The 21,402-nt window shown below is 44.1% G+C and overlaps 1 protein-coding gene across 3 annotated transcripts in view; it reads left to right on the top strand.

The window, feature by feature from the left end:
* The first annotated feature begins 948 nt into the window (after window positions 1-948).
* Bicdl1 (BICD family like cargo adaptor 1) overlaps window positions 949-21,402 on the top strand; it is a 101,428-nt gene continuing 80,974 nt past the window's right edge. The window contains exons 1-2 of one of the 3 annotated variants that reach the window (XR_013047620.1): window positions 949-1,439; window positions 8,543-8,758. Coding sequence is in view for 2 of the 3 variants with exons in the window: in XM_042268326.2 (XP_042124260.2) it covers window positions 978-1,439; window positions 8,543-8,758 (678 nt within the window). In the remaining variant the exon portion in view is untranslated. The remainder of the gene's footprint in view (window positions 1,440-8,542; window positions 8,759-21,402) is intronic. The other 2 variants (XM_042268326.2, XM_042268327.2) reach the window with 2 other exon arrangements.

Below are 21,402 nucleotides of genomic sequence, written 5' to 3'. Positions count from 1 at the left end.
GCCACGTCGGGGTTAGGCCGGCGCCACCTGGGCGCGGCTGAGGGGAGCGCGGAGCTCCGCCTGCCTGGCGGATCCCGCGCGGGCGCGGCGAACAGGTGCCCGCCCGCGCGCGCGCCGGTGGCGCCGGCCGAGGGGCGGGGCGAGGGGCGCGGCCGGAAGCGCGGGGCGGAGGGCGGGGAAGGGGGGGGGCTTCGGCCCGGTGAGCCCGAAGGGGCCGGGGAGGCAGGAAGGAAGGCTCCCGGGGCTGCAGCGGCGCAAGATGTCGAGCCGCCGCCTCGGCTCCTGCCGCTGCCGCAGCCGCAGCGGCAGCCACGGCGGCAGCCACAGCCGCCGCCGCCGCTGCTGCCGAAGCCTCGGAGCCGGGGGACATGGAGCGCGGCTGCAGGGAGCGGTCGACGGCAGCGGCAGCAGCAGCAGCAGCAGCAGCAGCAGCATCCACATCCACGAGCGTCGCAGCGACAGCGGAGCGCAACTCGCCCCGTGAAGCGCTGTCCGGCCGGCGGCGGCGGCGGCGGCGGCAGCAGGAGCAGCAGCAGCAGCAGCAGCAACAGGGCGGCTGATAACCCGGCCTCAGCGGCGACCCTCCCCGCGGCCTCCCCTCCCGCTTCGCGCCCTCCCCCGCACTCTTCCCCTCCCACGGCCCACTCTTGCCCACCGTCCTCGTCCCCGTCCCCGGCGCGCGCCGGTAGCTGAGCCCCCGGGGGCGGGGGCGCGTGTCGCCGCCGCCGCCGCCGGCGCGGGGGAGGGGCCGCCCGCCCGCCCGCCCGCCCGCGCGCGCCGCGCCCAGGGCTCGCGGGGACCCGGGGGGCGCGTGCCGCGGCGCGAGGCGAAGCGCGGGGCGGCGCGGCGGGGCCCCTCCCCCTCCCCCCTCCGTCCCCGTTCTCTCCCCCCCCACACCCCAACTCCCCCCCACCTCTCCCTGCAGCCTGGCGCGCGCCGGCCGGGCCGCACCGCTGCGGGCTCGGCGCGCGCGGGCCATGTCCGCCTTCTGCCTGGGCTTGGCCGGCCGAGCTTCAGCACCCGCCGAGCCGGACAGCGCCTGCTGCATGGAGCTGCCCGCTGGGGCCGGGGACGCAGTCGGGAGTCCCGCCGCCGCCGCCACCGCCGCCGCCGCCGCCGCCCTCGTCTCCTTCCCCGGGTCCCCCGGGGAACTGGAACTGGCCTTAGAGGAGGAGCTGGCGTTGCTGGCGGCCGGGGAGCGGCCGTCCGATCTCGGGGAGCATCCTCAGGCGGAGCCGGGGTCTCCGGCTGAGGGGCACGGACCGCTGTCGCCGCCGCCGCCGCCGCCTACCCAGGATCCCGAGCTGCTGTCGGTGATCCGACAGAAGGAGAAGGACCTGGTGCTGGCGGCCCGGCTAGGCAAGGCACTGCTCGAGAGGAACCAGGACATGAGCCGACAGTACGAGCAGATGCACAAGGAGCTGACCGACAAGCTGGAGGTGAGCACCTTCCGCCGGCGGCGGCGGCGGCGGCGGCGGCGGCTTGGGTGGGAAGCCGGGGTGCCTTCCTATTCCTGGGCAGTTTGCGGAATCACATGCCCTCCCCCTTCCGATGCTTAGCCTATGTTGAAGAAGATCATCGAGAACGGGAGACAGGCTGGATAGTTTGAATGGTCATCAGAGCATTCACGGAACCCACCTGACTTTTCCACCCAGCTCAGCTGTGGGTCCGTGCACGTTTCCCACCGCTGTGGGCCGTTCTATATATGTACTGTACACGGCGTCTAAAATAGAGCTTACAGTATGACTAATTTATACAGCACTGAGGCGATATCTGCACACAGAAATGAGAGCATCGGGAAGCATTTAAAATATGCTTCAGGTGTTGGGAGAGACAGTTAATCTCTAATCAGGGTGTTAGCCTAAAGCTTTCCCGTTTGGGCATTAAGGCCTCTGGATGCCCTTGTCTTAACTTCCTGGCAGAGAGTTGTGGGAAACAAGTGTCCCTAAAGGAGCTTTATATAGCTTTCAAATACTTAGGGATTAGGGGCCGTGGTTCCATTGCAGAAATCAGAGAGGCAGGGCTCAGCATGTGGTCACTGGCAGTGGAATTAGTTTGGGCTTCAGTAGTTATCTGTATTTCAGTAGTAGTTTTCTGTGTCCCGAGTCTCAGCACCTGAGAGCCATGTTACTTTTAACTACTATTAAAAATACCCCTTTTTCCCCCCGGGGTCGGGGGTGGGGGCCGGCAAGATGGTTCAGTGGGTAAGGGCGTTTGCTTCAGTTGGATCCCCAGAACCCATCTTAGGGAAAGAAAACTTACCTAGTAACTGGCCTACATGCCCCCCGCCCCCCCCCCCCCGCACCACCACCACTAAGTACATTTTTAGAATACATTTTTCAAAATATCAGTAATATTTCTGTTAATTCCATACAACAAAACCTAGAACTATGCTTATTGGTGGTGGTGGTTGTTTGTTTGTTTTTTTGCTTTTAAGCAGAAAAGGGTCTTAACTGCAGTTCTAAAGAATGATTGCAGTTCTAAAACAGTAGATTTTCAAATTAAAAAGGAGAGGGGAATCCTGTTTGGCAGTGGAAAGAAACATCCTTTTCCGTCCCCGACTTCAGCTGGTTCTTTTCATTCTTACTACAAGAACATAGTGAATAGATTCACATCACATACAGATGCGAATAGGCCCAGATCAACCCCTCGTCAGGTTCCATCTCACTGCTGCTGTTTGAACGGTGAGAATGTGATCCGAGAAACACTTCTGTAATAAGACTGATGTGTGTCTGTAGTCCAGTGACCTCTCCAAAGTCTAACCAGAGGAGAAAAGGAAACCAGTGAGTGTCCAGTGTTTCAGCGGCCTGTGAACGAGGCCTGCCAGGTGATGGTCTCCGAGATACGTCTTGAAAAGTTGTCTGTGAAACCTGGGCCTAGACTGCCAGAATGCAACAGAATGCTAGCTTAGTGAATTGAATTGTTTAATTTTCACTTGAAGTAGAGGTCTGGGAATAAAAGGCTGTCCTTTTTTTCCCTAAAGCGATTCAGTTACGTTACACTGTAAAGGAGTACTGCCCCCAGAGATTTGTACTTGTGATTTGAGATTCCTTCAGCGAGGGACTTGATTGAAGAAACAGTGAACTTGAAAAGAGCATCCTATCAGTTTGATTAGTGATAGATTTCATTGAGTGGAGTTACACAAACCCTGGTTTCCATGTGGAGCTTTCTGTAAAAGGAAAAGGATTTCAAAATTCCACAGCAACAAAAAGATCCTACTGTAAAGGGATAAATAAATGACCTTTGACATTTTGTAATTGACTCCGTGGGCAAGAATAAAATAGCTTAAACTATCATTTAAGATTTCCACTCTTCTGCAGGTCTGCTCGTGAATGCTAGGGTTAAAATTCTGGAGGTTGGCTGCATGGTATTTTTATTACACTCAGCACTGCTAACTTGTGCCTGGTGAAAGTGGTTAAGGAGGTAAATTACATGTCAAGTGTACTCTGCTACAAGGTAAAAGCAGATATAAAAATTGTAAATTATTTATGCTGCTTCTATATATCTGAAAATTATCTCTTTTTTTTTTTTTTTTTTTTGAGATAGGGTCTCACTGTGTTAGCCATGTTGACCTTGAACTCTTGGACTTAAGAGATTCTCCTGCCTCAGTCCCCAACTAGCTGGACTATAGGTGTACACTGTATCTGACTCTAAGATTTTTTTCACGTGTACACTTGAAAATATACTCACTAGTTGCTTGTTAACTCATGAGTATTTATTTGGCGATGTTGAGGACTGCACCACCACTGAGCTACACTTTCTGCCCTTGTTTTTTTTTTTTTTTTTTTTTGGTTTTTCGAGACAGGGTTTCTCTGTGTAGCTTTGCGCCTTTCCTGGAACTCACTTGGTAGCCCAGGCTGGCCTTGAACTCACAGAGATCCGCCTGGCTCTGCCTCTGGAGTGCTGGGATTAAAGGCGTGCGCCACCACCGCCCGGCCCACTTTCTGCCCTTGTTAATTCTTCTAGCGCTACAATTGAGGGTGACAGTTTATTTGGATCTGTTTGATTGGATACCTACAAGTGAATTTTCCCCATAATGTATTCTCTTTAGATTTATCTGTTTTATTTTTATGTCTGTGAGTGTTTGCCCGCACGTGTGTATGTGTGGGCACCATGTGCACACCTGGTACCCACAGAGGTCAGCTCTCCTGGAACAGGAGTTACATGAGCCACCGCATGGTGGTTGGGAACCAAACCCAGGTTCTTTGCAAGAACACTAAGTGCTCGTAACCTCAAAGACACCCCTCCAGCACCCTCCTCCACCAGTCTAGTTTGTGAGCAATTGAGATTTTTATAATGTCCGTTCAGACAAAATACTCTCTCAAGTTTAACACAGCAGCTATATTTTTAATGAAATGTTTGGGAGTAATAACAATAATCCTTTAAGAAGGATTTATTATTTTCCAAGAACTGTCAGATGCTGACATGAGACACATTTTCTGACAAATTGGTTTGCAGGTTGAGCACATGAGGGGAGGATATGGCAGCATGTCTTCTAATTCCAGAACTGTGAAGGCTGTTGAGTCCACATGGGCAACACAGTGGGATCCTGGATCCAAAAATATAATAATAATAACAATTATTATTATAGCAGTGGTAGTGGTAGTGGTCTCAGGGACTGGTTGTATTTTGGTCTCATCAGAATTGTCACCTTTCTAACTTGAGAACGAACAAACCATCTTCAAGATCTTTTTTACCTACCATTCAGAAGTATATTTCTGGTTCTATATTCCACACCTAGGATTTTACCTGGTTATTTCAAACATAATAGCATTTGATTCTGTATGACTGTCTCTTTAAATGCATATTAATGTTTTTAATGGTTTAAAGGTTAACGTAGATGTTTGTAGCTTGACTAGAATATATCTTAGAAATCTAATTGAAAGGCATTTTTTATTATTTTTTCTGTACCTGTAATTACTTCTTTTGATTTAAAAACATACATCTAATCAGGTACTTTTTTTCCCCCTGTAATAAGAACTAAAGCACTAACTTGTATTTATATACTTAGTTCTCTGAAGACCATTGTACAGGCTTTCTTTTTCCCATTATGGCAGGGAGTCGATTGTCCATTCCTACAGAAGTAGTCTCTCTCTGGTATTTCTCTTCCCATCCTAGCCTGATTCTCTTCGTTTGGTATTCTTTTTTTTAAGTACGGGATAGAGGGAGATAGAAATGAGTCTCTGGGAGTCACTACTAGACTTGGAGAAGGGCCTGGGGGTCCTGATGTATGTTCATTGCTTGCTGCCCGAGAAAACAGAGCTTTTCCCTGGTATTTTTCATGAGCAATGGCCTGGACTAAGGAGGATGGTGTCACTTTATTTTTGCAAAACATCTATTTCAACAAGTATCTATTAAGACTAGGAACACTAAATTTAGAAGTTCATTGATTTGTCCATTTTTCTTCTTAACGATCGGTTTTTATATTTAGAGAAAAATTGGAATGATAATAGAGTATCCATATACCCTACATCCAGGCTCATCTTGTTACCAACATTTTATATTAACCTGCGCCATAATTAGTCAAGTACCCTAAATCTGTATCAAACGTCTTTTTTTCTGATCCAGGAATCCATATTACGTTAGTTTTTATGTCTCTGTAGGTCCATCTTAGACTTGTCTTGTTTTGATGGCCCTGATAATTTTGTTGTTAATTTTGTTGTTAATTTTGTTGATGGCCCTGATAATTATGTTGTTAATTTTCAAAGTACCATACAACCCTGGAAAACAAAAAAGCACAGTCTATATTTATTAACATTCTCCTTAGACTTCACTGGTTAATTTTTTTAATTTTGATTTTTGTTTTATGTGCATTGATTGGTGTTTTGTTGACATATATGTTTGTGTGAGGGTGTCAAACCCTCTGGAGCTGGAGTTACAGACCGTTGTGAGCTACCATGTGGGTGCTGGGACTTGAACCTGGGTCCTCTGGAAGAGCAGTCAGTGCTCTTAACTGCTGAGCTATCTCCCCAGCCCTTTTACTGGTTAATTTAATGCTTAAATGAAAATACAATTCTAGGAGAAATTTCTTTGAATAGACCAAAGGCTAAATTCTGTACAAAATTTATCAAGGGTTGTGACACCTGTAATGGGGAGTTGGTTTCCTGTTAAAGAAATATAAGGACAGCTTAGTCAACACCACCTGTCCAATTCCACTCTTCAAGTGGATTGGATTGTTCAGTTGCTTAGATGGGCTGTTGACTAGCAGCTGTTTGCTGAATATTTTTAAGTCTCTCTGTTCTTTGAGAACACAAGCCTAATTTATCTGGCCTTCGGTAACACTGTGGTTACTGAGTTCCTGGTGTCGCCGTCTGCTCAGTCGTTTTCATGTTGGATAAAACTAACCATTACAGTTTTAGGATTGAAGTTAGCTTCGATTTCTGCGTTCTGTCTTTGTGAAACTTCTAGTGACTAAAACAGCCTCAGTTTGGAAAGTTTCACGGTATCAGGATAGCCCAGGGCAAACCGTTTATGTGCTGGTCAGCAGAAGTGCCTCCCTTGGTGTTCCCTCTCTCATGTGCTCCAAACTGAAAGTGTCGATTTAAACAATATAAAGTTCTGTGACATTTCAGCCCGTGTACTCTTGAGTGACTGTAACCAAATGAATGGGACCCTTAATGTGGTCAGTGTGAAAGTTTTCGTGAACACTGCCTTTGCTGCTGTGCTCAGAATTTTAATTTTGGGTTGCTGTTTTTATCTTTGGCAAGTTCTCCTGAGTGCTCTCACACATGGTAAATTTTCATTTTGGGAGGAGTAAATCTGGCTTTTAGAAAACATTTACAAGTAACTCAGCGAAGTAAAGAATACGATGACAAGGTGAAGCGGGATAATCTTGTAACTTAGGCCCACCTCAGATTTGACATAATGGGACTGGTTTTCTTACATGACGGTTAGCCAGCACTTAATCTTTCCAAAAGAAGCATTCCAAAAAAAAAAAAAAAATGTTGAAAGGTAAGAACTTTAGTTAATAGTGTGTTTTCCCAGGAGGAGATGAACTAGCACTCTGAAGGGAGAGAGTCAAGAGTTCATTTGAGGGTGTTGAAAACCTCATTCCAGTCCTAACTGAGTCACAGCCTTAGGAAGTGGGATCCAAGGCAGTACTTTCTGGTTTTGAGACAGGATCTCACACTGTACCCTGGGCTGGCCTCAAGCTTATGGCAGTCCTCCTGCGTCAGCTTTCCTAGTGCTGGGGTTACAGGCATGAACCACCACGCACGGCGTAAATCAGTGTGTCTTGAATAGCTATACTAGAACTGTGCTGAGCTCACCAGAGGTTGAGTACTGTTACTCAGTTAGACTGAAGTAAAGGTTTGGCCATTGGACACACAAAATATGAGAATATACTTATCTCGAAATCGTTATTCTCTCACACAAGTGAAAAAGATATGCTTGTTTCCTTGAAGCCAATGGACTCCTTTTTGATGGAGTTGTTACCTCAAACCATCTTTACTTTTCCTGTATACCAACTGTCACACACAATTTGTTATTTTTATTATTTTCCTTCACTAGCATGTGTGTCTGTTTTGTCCATCACCAATGTCTCTAGGAAAGTTTCTGTGCCTTAGTAACCACACAAGAACGAATAGATGAGCCAGAAATAAACATTACTAATAATGCTTATTGATGATGCATGGTTCAAAGTAGGTCTGGCAGGGCTGCAGAGATGGCTCAGTGTTTAAGAGCACTGGCTTCTCTTCCTGGGGACCTGGGTTCAATTCCCAGCACCCGTATGGCAGCTTGTAACCATCTGTAGATCCAGTTCCAGGGGATCCAACACTCTCTTCTCACCTCCAGCACCAGACACATGTGCACAGACATGCAATAGGCAACGCACACATAAAATAAGGCCTGAAACCGAACGATGGAAATGTAGCAGTATATTATATACATAATGGCAAATATCTATTAAGCTGTGATTTGGAACACTAAATACATCAAGTAACTTAAGCGGGTCAGCTCTCCCATTTTCCAGTACTGACCCTGAACTTGGCTGCTTGTAACCATCTAACGTGAAGCATAAAAAGATGGCTCCTCCTTTAGAAAATAATGACTGTTTTGGTTGTGGGGTTCACATTTAGTTGATTAAATATATAGTTGAACCAAAAGATGACTTGTTAAATTTCAAATGAATTCCCTAGTCTAGAACCTCATGCCCAGGGAGAACAAACAAAACATTGTTTCCAGGAGGAATGATGGTGTGTGTGTGTGTGTGTGTGTGTGTGTGTGTGTGACAAATTCCTTCTTGTTCTAGAAGAAAGTATTTTTGTAGCTGTGAATTAGACAACATGCCCTGTGGTGGGGTGTTTTGTTGTTGGTGTGTGTGTGTGTGTGTGTGTGTGTGTGAGAGAGAGAGAGAGAGAGAGAGAGAGAGAGAGAGAGAGAGAGAGAGAGAGAAATTCCTTCTTGTTCTAGAAGAAAGTATTTTTGTAGCTGTGAATGAGACAGCATGCCCTGTGGTGGGGTGTTTTGTTGTGCTCCCTGTCTGGAAAAGGGAAAAGGAAAAGGCTGTGGAGTTTTCAAGCTCCCCTTTTTCTTGTCCCAGCACTTAGAACAAGAGAAGCATGAACTGAGAAGACGCTTTGAGAACCGAGAAGGGGAGTGGGAAGGACGAGTGTCGGAGCTGGAGACGGACGTGAAGCAGCTGCAGGACGAGCTGGAGCGGCAGCAGGTCCATCTTCGGGAAGCAGACCGAGAAAAAACCCGAGCCGTCCAGGAGCTGTCAGAACAGAACCAGAGGCTGCTGGACCAGCTCAGCAGGGTGAGTCACAAGGATTTCATTGTAAAATGTTAAAAGTGGAAACCACTCGCCTGTACTGGTAGGATATATGTGAAGGAGCCATTCTGATTTCTTTTCCCCCTGCGGAACTTGTTGGAGTTGGTTTTTTTCCTTCCACGGGAGAGATTGGGGAGCTGAACTCTGGCCTTTGCGTATGGAGCCCAGGTGGTGTCAACAAGTATAGTAAAGGAGCCAAGAGCCAGGCCCTTGGTTAAACCACCTGCAAGATCACCTCTAAATAAAGGTGCTCGGATGTCTGGTGTTGGTTAGCGCTCTGAAGACCTGTGATCTTTGCTCAGGGAAAGTCCGTCATCACTTGTAAAGTTAATTCATTAACTCAGTACTTAGAGGCACTGTCTGTAACTGCGCAGCTCAGGAAGGTGGACACACTTTAGGAAAGGAGTGTCTGTAACTGCACAGCTCAGGAAGACGGACACACTTTAGGAAAGGAGTTGTCTGTAACTGCACAGCTCAGGAAGACGGACACACTTTAGGAAAGGAGTGTCTGTAACTGCACAGCTCAGGAAGACGGACACACTTTAGGAAAGGAGGTCTGTATTTCAGTTTTGTTTATCTTCACGTCAAGTAAAAATTCTTACCCATTTATAGATAGGCTGCTGTCAGAAGTGTAATTAATTAAGGTCAAAACTAATTGCAAAGCAGGTGGTTGAGTTAAATGAGTAGAAATCTGATTTAAATGCAGTACATTCCTTTTAAATAAATGTGGGAGTGGTCTGTAAATGCTCTTACTAAGACCCAGGTTTACTTTTGCCACTCAATCCTTCTGTATGTTAAAAGAAGAAATGTGCTGGGGGGAAAGGGAGGGGGGCAGGAGGGGGGAGAACAAGGGAATCCATGGCTGATATGTAGAACTGAATGGTATTGTAAAATAAAATAAAAGGGAAAAAAGACAAAAGAAATGTGGCCTCTTGCCCCATCCCTACTCACTGCTGTTCTCTTGAGGCCCCTGTGCCTTCTGTGTGGTCTGGGAGAAAGGCTAAAGGCAGCTGTGGTGAATTCCCAGGTTTTGCACTGAGGTGATAGTTGACCGTATGTGATGCTCTTTGCTGATTACATCACAGTTGCTTGCTTTTCTTTGGAATTGTGAGACAGGTGAGTTATCTTCTCACCTTCTAAAGAAGTGTGAGCTAATGCTATTAGTAGGGAGAGAGGAAGAAGAAAAAGAGATGATACCTGGTAACTTGGAAAACAGCAAATCTGTGAACGATGAGGATATGGTTGTCGGGAGAGCTCAGTAGAGCTTCCATAATTTCACGTAGAGAATCTAGAACCGTTGGATTGGCTGGGAAGCAAGAGCAGTACAGTCCATTTCACAGCGCCGGCACCACACCAGCATTTCTGAATCAGTTCTGAAACCCTTTTTAGTAACTGGGAAGGGAGACCCAACCCTTGTAACAATTTTATAGGTTTTTGAGTCTTTCATTCATTATTCATGAAAGATTGACCAGAGAAGCCAGATTGCTTTATTTGTTCAAAAATATTTAATATAATTCGGAGCAAGTATTTTGAATGAAACTTACAGGATGAATGCCACAAAACAAAGCAAGTAAAGGGAAATTAAATTTTCTTGGGCCAAGTTCATGTGGCAAATGCAGAGTCAACCCTGCTGCTATGTGATCTGCTGGAAGATAGGTGAACAAGATGGAGAAAGTTAGAGAACAGATGCTCTCATGACACAGAACCCACAGTTGACTCTGCTTGTTAACTGGATGAACTTGTTTGTGCCTCAGTTTCCTTAGCTTTAAAATGAACTTGAAATTTTGTGCTGCAGACACGTACTGTTGAAATGAAAAGGAAAAAATGTGGGTTGTGCTTATAGCTCAGTGGTAATGTTTGCCAAGCTTGCCAGAGGGACCCTGTGTTTACTCTCTAGTGCAGCGATTCTCAGCCTGTAGGAAGCAACCCCTTAGGGTCACCTAAGATCATCAGAAAACTCAGATATTTATATTACAATTCATAACGGTAGCAAAATTACAGTTATGAAGTAGCAACAAAATAATATTACGGCTGGGAGTCAGCATACCATGAGGAACTGTATTCAAGGGTTGCAGCGTTAGGAAGGTTGAGAACCCTGCTATAGTAAGAGGAGGGGGAAATGGGATGTGTTTATATTGGCCAGCATCTGGAGGTGCAGATTGTTGTCTGATTTCACTGTAGAAAACCCTCATGAAGTGCTTCTAGATATTTCCATTAGATCTAGATTCTTGTTATCCTCTCTGGCCTTGAATGCAGGCCATGGTGGTTTTGTGGCTTCCCTGCCTCCTTCCCCCTTGTAAGCAGGACAAGTCCCCGAGGTTTCCAGCAGCAGCAAGTTTAGATTGCACTTTATTATTGTTTTATTAACTGGGTATTCAGGAGCCAGAGGAGCTAAGTACTTTGAAGGGAATTAAAATTCTCACAGGGCAAGATAGCAGCCAGCAGAAGTGGTAGCGGCCATGCCTTTTTTTTTTTTCTTTTTTTTTCAGTGTGTAATGAGTTTCGTTTGTTTGTTTGTTTGTTTTCCTGAGGCAGGGTTTCTCTATGTAGTCCTGAGATTCTCTCTATACGTCAGGCTGGCCTGGAACTCAGAGATCTATCTGCCTGCCTCTGCTTCCCCAGTGCTGGGGCTAAACATGCATACACCACCATGTCTCTTTATAACCATGTAATGTATACTGTCAAAAATAGAGTCCAATACTTCTGTAATACATTTGTTCAAAGTATTTTTACATGCATGCATTTGCTTTGACTGGCATGGTCTTCAAGGTTGCACTTAACAATAGACAAAACAGCTATATTGAGATGTAATTCGTGCCCCATAAATGTTACTTTTCAAAGGTGTACAATTAGGTGTTTTTTCTGCCTTCTCAGAGTTATGCAGCCATCACTTCTGTCTATTTAGAGAACATTTCACCTTCCCAAAAGAAGTGTTGTAGCCCCATTAGCAATCACCTTCGCTATAATTGAAAACCCCCATGTCTCGGCCCCTGGCAACTTTTAATCTACCCTGATGCCCCGTGCTTGTTTTAGACTTTTCATGGCAATGAAATCCTACCATAAGTAGCCTTCTATGTATGGCTTCTTTTACTTAGTGTTTACCAGGTTCATCCGTGACTTCACCCCATGTTATGATTGGGAAATATCCTATTTTATGTAGCAGTTTGTTTATCCATTCACTAGTTGATGGACATTTGCTGTTCCTAGTCTTTGGTTAGTGTGAATAAAGCCACCATGTTCATTCACAGACAGGTTTTGTGTGTCCACAGATCGTTTTAGCTAAAATGGGATGCTATGAGTATATATATCCCATGAGCTTCTGGATCCTCATTATGATGAGGAAAGGAATTGGTGGTGTTCTCATTTCACAGCTGGGAAAACTTCAGGAAAGAAAGATACATGACCTGATTAAGTTTCTTTCAATTCGAGACTGATTAGATTTTGTGTACCCTCCATTCCAGACTTCTAAGGCAGCAGTAAAGACCACAGGCTTTGAAGCCAGACAGCCCTGGGGCCAAACACCGACTCTGGCATTTACTAGCTGGCTGAATGTAGGAAAGTTATTTTACCTTTAGTGTCTTCCTATATTATTATTAACCAGGTCATGTTATGATAAGTATAAGTACATGGAAGGTTCAAATTGCAGTATCTAGTGTATAAGTGCTTGGTCAGTGGTGGCCATCATAATTGTCATGTTCTCATTACGTGGATGGGGTTTCTGCATCTGGTCAAACTTTGATGTCTCAATAGTGGAAGAATATGCAGTCTAAAAGTAAAAGTCATATATAATTTTATAAGTTCATTAGAGTTTTTCATTTTAATCTGTAACTGAGCTGGTGAGGGTTGTTTTTCTTGAAATGCAAGGGTCTCCCTGTGTAACTCAGCTAGTTTTGATCTTGAGATCTTTCCTTCTCAGCCTCTCAAGAACTGGGATTCTAAGCATGTTCCATCATGAGCTTTTTTTTTCTCTTTCTTTTAATTTTACCATTTAAAATTAGAAGTAAGGTAGGAACTGGTTGTATTTTATTCTGTGATACCCTGTATCTACTGGGTATTGCTTCAATGCTGGGCTTTTGGACAAAGTGTTGCTCTAACCTCTCTCCTAGCTCCTGAGATTCTATCCTTATCCCCCACCCCCACCCCCCGCCATTTTTTTTTCTTAACTCAGGCTGACATGTTTGAGAAAAGCATAAATTCACTTTCTAATTTTGAAAGTAATACCACAGCAGTGATTCTCAACCTGTGGGTCTAGACCCCTTTAGGGGCCAATGATCCTTTTACAGGGGTTACCTGAGACCATTGGGAAACACAGCTATTTACATGACTATTCATAATAGTAGCAAAATTATATATATATGAAATAGGAATGAACATTACATATATGAAATAGGAATGAGCATAATTTTATGGTTGGGGTCACCACACCATGAGGAGCTGTATTAAAGGGTCGCAGCAGTAGAAGGTGGAGAACCGCTGGTTTTCATAGGACCTGGGAGACACTTTCTCATCATAACTATCAACAGCAGAAAGGGTACAGTGGTACTTACCTTTCAGGAGAGCAGAGAGACAGGCAGTGCAATATCTTAAAATGTTCAAGTGGGGATTGTTGGGAATCCTGATACGTAATGTGCAGTTTCTAGAGAGTCTCTCCCAGGTAGCAACAGCAAAGGCATGAGTCCTAAGATGATTGGTCACTGACTTAACTTACCATATCTGGACACTGTTGAGGCACCATGGTATGTATGTTCCTAAAGCTCACTTACCAACTGAAAGCCAGAGCAGTGATTTGAGGGATGTGGAAACAGCCTTGTTCCTAGTAACAATAACAGTAATAGTAATAGCAGGCTCCTGTTAAGCCCTTTCAGTCTTCAGAAGCAGCTGGAGTAAGGTATTATTTTCAAAATGAATCTCAGTTGTGTTAGAAACTTCAGTCAGAGGTAAAACAAGGCATTTTCACACTTTATATTAATAAAACACTGCTCACACACTATTTGAAACATGAGGGACAGGCTTGAGCACCTATTGACCAAAGAATGGAGAAACCAATTGATTCCTTCTGGAGATAGTGATGTAAAATTGCTTAGGGGATTCTGAGTTTTTCCTTCCTCAAAATGCACAGCTCCCGAGTTTGGAGAAACTGAGTAGGTCATCATTTTATACATTTGCCTGTAGTTTTATACATGATATATTAATTACATAATTCTCTTTGCTTCTCTCATGTCTACCACCAACCTTAGAACGATTTGCTTGGTTCTAGACCCTCTTTACTTATGGGTCCACCCAGGACTTCAGTTCTCTATAGGACTCAATTATATGATGTTAGTGACTCTTTGGATGGAATTATGATGTAGATTTTTGCTTTGTCTATTTAAAAGTTTAACAAAATATTACAAAGATACAGAAAATTGCAGAGAAAAATACAAATCCAGCATTTAAAGAATAACATTTTGAAGTCAGATGGGGTGGCACATGCCTATAATACCAGGGCTTGGAAGGCTGAGGCCAGCCTTGCACTATATAGCAAAACCTCTTTCACCTTCTACCGGCACAAATTGTAACTTAGTTGAGATTTGCTTATGGGTATGTGTATATATGTTTATTTTGCACTGCTGGGGTCCAGGGCCTCTTACATACTGTGCTTGTTTTTGTTTTGGGTTTTTTTTTTTTTTTTTGCTCCCTCCCCCCCCAGACAGGGTTTCTCTGTGCAGTTTTGCGCCTTTCCTGGAACTTGCTTTGTAGACCAGGCTGGCCTCCAACTCACAGATATACATGCCTCTGCCTCTCAGTGCTGGGATTAAAGGTGTGAGCAACCACCGCCCAGCTCTGTGCTTGTTTTAAATATGAAGAAAACATTTTTTATTTCTGTGTCAAAGAAGTTTTTTTTTGTTTTTTACGGGTTTAGATAACGTTTTTCCTTGGTAGCTTTCACTGCTGTCTACATCTTAGAATCAGCTTTCTCATTCATATTTTTGTACTTATGCATACATGGATATTTATATATATTCATATGTTATGTGTACATACATCATCATATGTCTACATAGACATCCATTAACAGTACATAATTTTCTATATTTTAGATATTTGAATAATGTAAAATGATTTGCAACTCCTTGTCTGGGTTCAATACTATGTTTTTGGATTTTACAGAAGTTGATACATTTAGCCTTAGTTCGTTTATATTAAATGTTATTTAGTATCCCATTACACAGATAAACTACTATGTATTTTATTGGTGAACATTTAACTTCTAGTTTTTCCACTATTACAGATTTTCTCTGATGGATATTTCTGCACCTTTTCTTCTTATACACATATATTTTAATTTCTCTGTTGATAAACCTTAACAGAAATTACTGCATCTGAATGTAAACCCTTCTTCAGCTTTATTTAATATTGCCAAATTCTTGAAAGCCTTGTTACAGATTTGCATGCTTAATCAGCAATGTGTTAGAGTCAGTGTATGTGGGTCTCATCTTTCTTTACCTGACTCTTCATTATTATCAGATTTTAAATATTCTTACCAATCCCTTTTATGCAAAAGGAAATTTTACTGTTTTAATTTACATTTCATGAATTACTTGTGAGGTTGAGCATCTTTTATCTGTGTTTATTTTGAAATATTTGTTTGCTTTCCTCACACACTTTATGGGCAATACAAGAGGTTTTTTGTATGTTTGTTTTAACTCTTGATGATCTTACAGTTTCATTTTATTTATTTAAGGGGTCTCATACTAAAAAGTATGTAGGCTTTTTAAAAGAGATTTTATTTTACTTTAATTTTGAGTGTCTGTGTGTGGGTGTGTACATGGGAGTGCCTACCTGTGGAGGGAGGGTGAGGAATCCCTCAGGAGATGGAGGTACAGGTGAGTGTTAGCTGCCCAAAGTGGGTGCTGCCTGTTGAACTCCTGTCCTCTGGAACAGCAGGCTATGCCTTTAACCGTGAGCCGTCTATCCAGCCCCGGTATTTAAAGATAACAAATATGTTTGTCTTTTCCTAAATGGTTTTTCTTTTGTTTTGATTAATCCTCTAGAACATACAACTTCCCTTTCCATATTCTAATTAGAAAAACATACATTTTTTTAATGTTTGAATATTTCATCTACCTGGAATTAATCTTTTTGTATATGAGATAGGAACCTAATTGTATATGGCACACAACCTTTAATCCCAGCACTCGGGAAGCACATAACTTTAATCCCAACACTAGGAAGGTGGAGACAGGAAGGAATATGGCTGGGCAGAGAGAAGAATAGAAGGTGGGAGGAGACAGGAGCATTGCATTCAGTATGAGGATTTGCGGAGACAAGATCTTGCCTCTCTCAGGCTGGGGAGTGGGCAAGGTAAGAGGTGGTGGCTGTGGCTTGCTCCTTTGCCTCTGATCAGTCAGCTTTCACCCAGATATCTGGTCTAGGTTTTAATTAGTAAGACCGATCAGAATTTGCCCTATGTTTTGGTTTTTCAAAATTGTATTTTTCTGTGTAATAGCTCTGGCTGTCCTGGAACTTGCTCTGTAGACCAGGCTGACTTCGAGCTCACAGAGATCTGCCTGCTTCTGCCTCCAAAGGGATGCACCACCTCCACCCGGTTCCTAATATATTTTTTGCATGGGTTATATCAGCACTGTTTCCTCCCTGATTTATAGTTGTATATGAGTTTTCTGATTAAAAAAACAACAGTATTTACTTTTGATTGAAAGGCAAAGATAACTTAAAAATTTTCATTTTTCTTTTCATTTTGCCAATTAAAAACTAAAAACATAAAATGGAGGAGTTTTTTTAAATTAAGACAGGATCTTTCTGTGTAGTGTAGATCAGGCTTGTTTTAAACTCACAGAGATCCACTTGCTTCTGCCTCTAGAGGAATGTTGACATTAAAGGTGTGTGCCACCACACCCAACTTCTTAAAATTTTAGAAGTTTATAGAAAATGTATTTGTTTGCTAAGGCTGTCATAGCAATATACCATAGACTCACTGGTTCCCAGTTCTGGAAGCTGGAAGTCCACAGTCAGGGTGTGGCCTGGGTCAGCTCCGTCTAACCAGTGGGTCTGTTTCGGTCCTGACTCCTTTTCTGGTAGATGCTGCCTCCCTGTGCCTCTTGTCTTCCCTCTGTCTCTGTTTTCATTTTGTTGTTGTTTTGTTTTAGAGGCAAGGTCTCACTGTTCAACTCCAGCTGTCATGTGGAACTCACCATGTGGACCAGGCTGGCCTTGAACTTGCAGAGATCTCTTCCAGCTTCTGCCTCCTGAGTGCTGGGTTTAAAGGCATTTATCACTATGTCCAGCTTATCTCTGTGTTGCATGAATCCTAAATTGGTGTTATAATGAAAACCTGGAGCCAGATCTTGGGGTAAATGCTGAAAGATCAGAGAGACAAAGGAGCAAGCCACTAAAGAAACTTCTCACCACTCCGAATCCTCAGGCCAAATGGAAGATGAGATCCTATCCCCATGAATCCTCTGACTGAAAGCCTCTGAGTCCTTGGCTGAAAGGGCTTTAGTTCCTGTCTCCTTACACCTTATATACCTTTCTCCACCCAGCCATTTCACTTCCTTCCTAGTGCTGGGATTATTGGTATCTGTGCTTCCCAAATACTGGTAGCAAAGGCATGAGATCTCAAATGCTAAGATTAAAGGTGTGTGACTCTCAAGTTCTGGGATTCATGGTGTGTGCCACCATTGTCTGGCTCTGTTTAATCTCCTAGACTGAGTCAATCTCATGTAGTCCAAGATGACTTTGAACTCACAGAGATCCAGATGAATCCCTGCCTCCCGAGGGCTAGGATTAAAGGTGTGTGCCACTGCTGCCTGACCTGTTTAATCTGGCTCTGTCCTCTGATCCTCAGCAAGCTTTATTTGATGCACAGTATATCACCACATCTCTGTTTGGAGATCTTTCCTTATATAAGACTACTGGTTATGCTGACTTAGGATCCTTCCTGAGGGCCTCATTTTAATTGGTGCTCATTTATAACGGGAGCTAGAGAAGTGGCTCGGGGTCAAGAGCACTTGCTGCTTGTGCACAGGACCCAGGTTTGATTCGTGGCACCCGGATGGCACCTCACAACCACCTGCAACTCCAATTGCAAGGGATCTGATGCTCTCCTATGGCCTGCACCAGCACTGGACATGTAAAGGGTGCACAGTCATACAGTCAAACAAGATATCCATACACATAAAGTAAAATTTAATTTGTTTACATTTGTGAAGACTTTTTCTCCAAATAAGTTTACATTCTGAAATGCCATTTGGACTTTAAAAGAGGACACAATCCAACCCATAATAAAAACACTTTAGCGTACTTTGGTTTTGTTTTTGCACAAAACACATAACACATCTTTTGAATCCTAGTTGGTGCTGTCTGAGGGAGATATTCGTGGTAATGCCACTTTTCTGGAAGGTTCTATACTCTTCATAACACACTAAATACTCATACCTCTAAGGAACATAGTGGCCAGTGGAGAGATATCTAGAATGCTTAATTTTATTCCTTGGGAAAGTTCCAAGCCCATCAATCTCATTTTTCTCCCCTGAGAACTTACAGGTATTTTTTGAGCGAGGCTCTGGGAGTACAGTGGAAAATGTTTAATATTTAATGAAGTTAAACTGTTTAATGAAGTAAGTTGGAAGAGTTACAAATAACTAAACCGTGGTGATATATTGTGTACCCTAATAAATTTGCCTGAAGATCAGAGAACAGAACAAGCCACTAGATTAAACATAGAAGCTGAGCAATGGTGGCACACACTTTTAATCCTAGCACTCAGGAGGCAGAGATCCGTCCTGGATCTCTGTGAGTTCAAAGGCACCCTGGCTACATGAGATTGACTCAGTCTGGCAGAGAAACAGAGCCAGGCGGTGGCACACACCTTCAATCCCAATACTTGGGAATCACACGCCTTTAATGCCAGCATTAGGAAAGCTGAGACAGGAAATGATATGGGTGGGTGGAGAAAGGAATATAAGGCATGAGGAGACAGGAACGAAAGGCTCTTTTTTAGCTGAGGCCTTTCAGGTGAGGATTCAGAGACTTTCAGTCTGAGGATTCGTGGAAACAGGATCGGCTGAGGAGTTGTCGAGGTGAGGTTGGCTGTGGCTTGCTCTGCTTCTCTGATCTTTGAGCTTTTACCCCAATAACTGGCTCAGAATTTTTTTTTTTTTTATTATAAGACCATTTAGAAATTGGAACAACACTAAACCAATCTGTAGACTGTGGCAGGTGGGAAGGATGATTTGTGGTGCTGACCAGGGAGGTGCAGCTGCCTTAGAATGAGTGGGCAGTGGTTGGTGATAACATCTGAGACCACATAGGAAGAGTGAGGTAGTAACTATGGAAGAGCTAGAGGAATAGTGTTCTTGGATGGATAGCTAGGTTGTAAACAGAGCAGCTCTGTTTCCTTTGTCTTTGTAAAAAAGTCTCTTATCAGGAAGGGAAGTCATTAAAAGGTTGTTGGTTGCTTTTAAATATTTTAAAATAGACAAGCAGTGGTGGCACCCTCCTTCAATCCCAGCACTCGGGAGGCAGAGGCAGGTGGATCTCTGAGTTTGAGGCCAGCCTGGGCTACAGAGTGAGTTACAGGACAGCCAGGGCTACACAGAGAAGCCCTGTCTCGAAAAACAAAAAACAAAACAAAATTAAAATAATTATAAATAACATATTTAGAATTACACCTTTCTGAAAACTAACACCAGTGCATAGACTGTAATATGAACCATTTCGTATTTACACTTAGTATATATTGTTTGAAAACCAGTGGCCAAAGAACCATGGAGCAAATTCTTGGGCAGGTAAGCTGTAAAAGATAATGGTGACATGGTTGCTTGAAAAGGTAGTGCAGTCTTTGTAGGTACTCCAGAAATTGCAGAAAAGCTGAACCTGCCCGTGATCTGAGATGAGTGATGAACCTCTGTGCGGATGTGCAGCCTGCAGGTCCTCTGTTGAGCAGCACTGTGCCTCCCTGGTCAACAGCCGGTTTACTGTGTGGGTGGCTTGCAGTCTTCTCATCTTCCTGATGGATATGGGAAATGAGCATTCTAGCTTTTCACCAAAACCGCTCTTGTCCTGTGGAAGACTTGGCCTCTGTTTTGATTTGGATAGTGTACTGTCTTCCTCCTCTCTGGACAAAAGAGCATCCCACTGTGTGCTGTCTTCACCACACAGACCACAGTGGTCTGTGGTTTGGAGAAGGAGGCAGCAGAAGTGTTGGGAAGACTGACTCGTGATGATGGCTTCTGAGCACAGCCTTACTGAGGTTGTGCGGTTCCTTCCTGTGCAGCCCCGATGGCTTCTTCCTAGAGTAAAACTCTGGAGAAGTCACCTCAAAATAACTTTCTCTCTTCTCATTTGTGTTATAATCTTTTTACTCATTTTCACAGGACACACCTATTGGTTTGTTTTTATTTTATTTTTCTCTCTTCTGTGTTTTAGGGTTTCTATTGATGTGAAAAGACACCTCAACCAAAGCAACTCTTAGAAAGGAAAACATTTAATTGGGTTGGCTTACAGTTTCAGAGGTTTAGTCCGTTATAATCATAGCAGGACAGAGCGGCACACAGGCAGACATGGTGCTGGAGAAGGAGCTGAGAGTTCTCCATCCAGATCCATAGGCAACAGAAAGTGAACTGAGTCAAACACTGGACATAGTTTGAGCATAGGAGACCTCAGAACCCACCCCTACAGTGACACACTTCCTCCAACAGGGCCACACTTACTTCAACAAAGCCGTGTGTGGGAGGCCTGCTCCTACTTTTTCCCAAGGGTTCTCTTTGGGAGAGAGGGATAAGAAACATTAGATAGGAATATAGTGGGGAGAAGAGACAGACAGAAACAGGATAGCTTCGGGAGGGCCTGGATCAAAACCCAGGGGCCCCTTCTGTCTCTTCTAAAGGACTTTTTAGAGGAATGCCAAGGGGTGGAGCAAAAGACCTCCCCCAGCACAGCCAAGTGCAGACCCTTCCAGTCACCTGGTAACCATGCACATGGTCAAGCCATCCTCTAATGCAGCCCTGCGAGGAAAAGCAAGCTCAGATCTTACTAGAAACCCGTGTGCCTCCACAATAGTGCCATTCCCTATGGGGCCATTTTCCTTCAGACCACCACACACTGTAGCTGTACAAGTACCTGCCCAGTTTCTCACACCCAGGACTGGTCATGCACCTGGTTACTCTGGCTATGAGTGTAATAACTGTGCCAAAGCTCAAAGCTATATTTGGGACAGTATACAAAAGGTACTTTCCAAAGGCTACACGAAGTCAAAAAGGGCTAGCACCATTGAATCTCTGAGATAGATGGTTCAAAGCCTTCAGCAGGAAGTTAGGCATTGGTCCCAAACTAGGAGAAACCAAAGCCTTCATTTCAGACTAGCGGGACTCTGACAGAAAGAAGTGCTAGAGGCATTGTCTAAAGATGGCGATGGAGAGATTAAAATGAAGACCCATTGTAGGCTGTTCAGGTGAAGCCAGACAGTCTGAAATCCGTCTGTGCAGTCTCAGCACCCGGAAGGTGTTCTTTCCATGAACTTTGGTGTATCTTACTAGAATGGGGTAGCTTCCTAAGCTAAGCTTTAGTGAATATCCTTTGGTAGATAGTTGGAACTTCTCGTTTTCCCTCTGCCTCTAGTTTCTCAAGTT

This window comes from Peromyscus maniculatus, chromosome 23 (assembly GCF_049852395.1).
Source record: "Peromyscus maniculatus bairdii isolate BWxNUB_F1_BW_parent chromosome 23, HU_Pman_BW_mat_3.1, whole genome shotgun sequence".
NCBI lineage: Eukaryota > Metazoa > Chordata > Mammalia > Rodentia > Cricetidae > Peromyscus > Peromyscus maniculatus.
The sequence above is the reverse complement of the archived record's forward strand: the minus strand, read 5'-3'. Positions and strand labels throughout refer to the sequence as shown.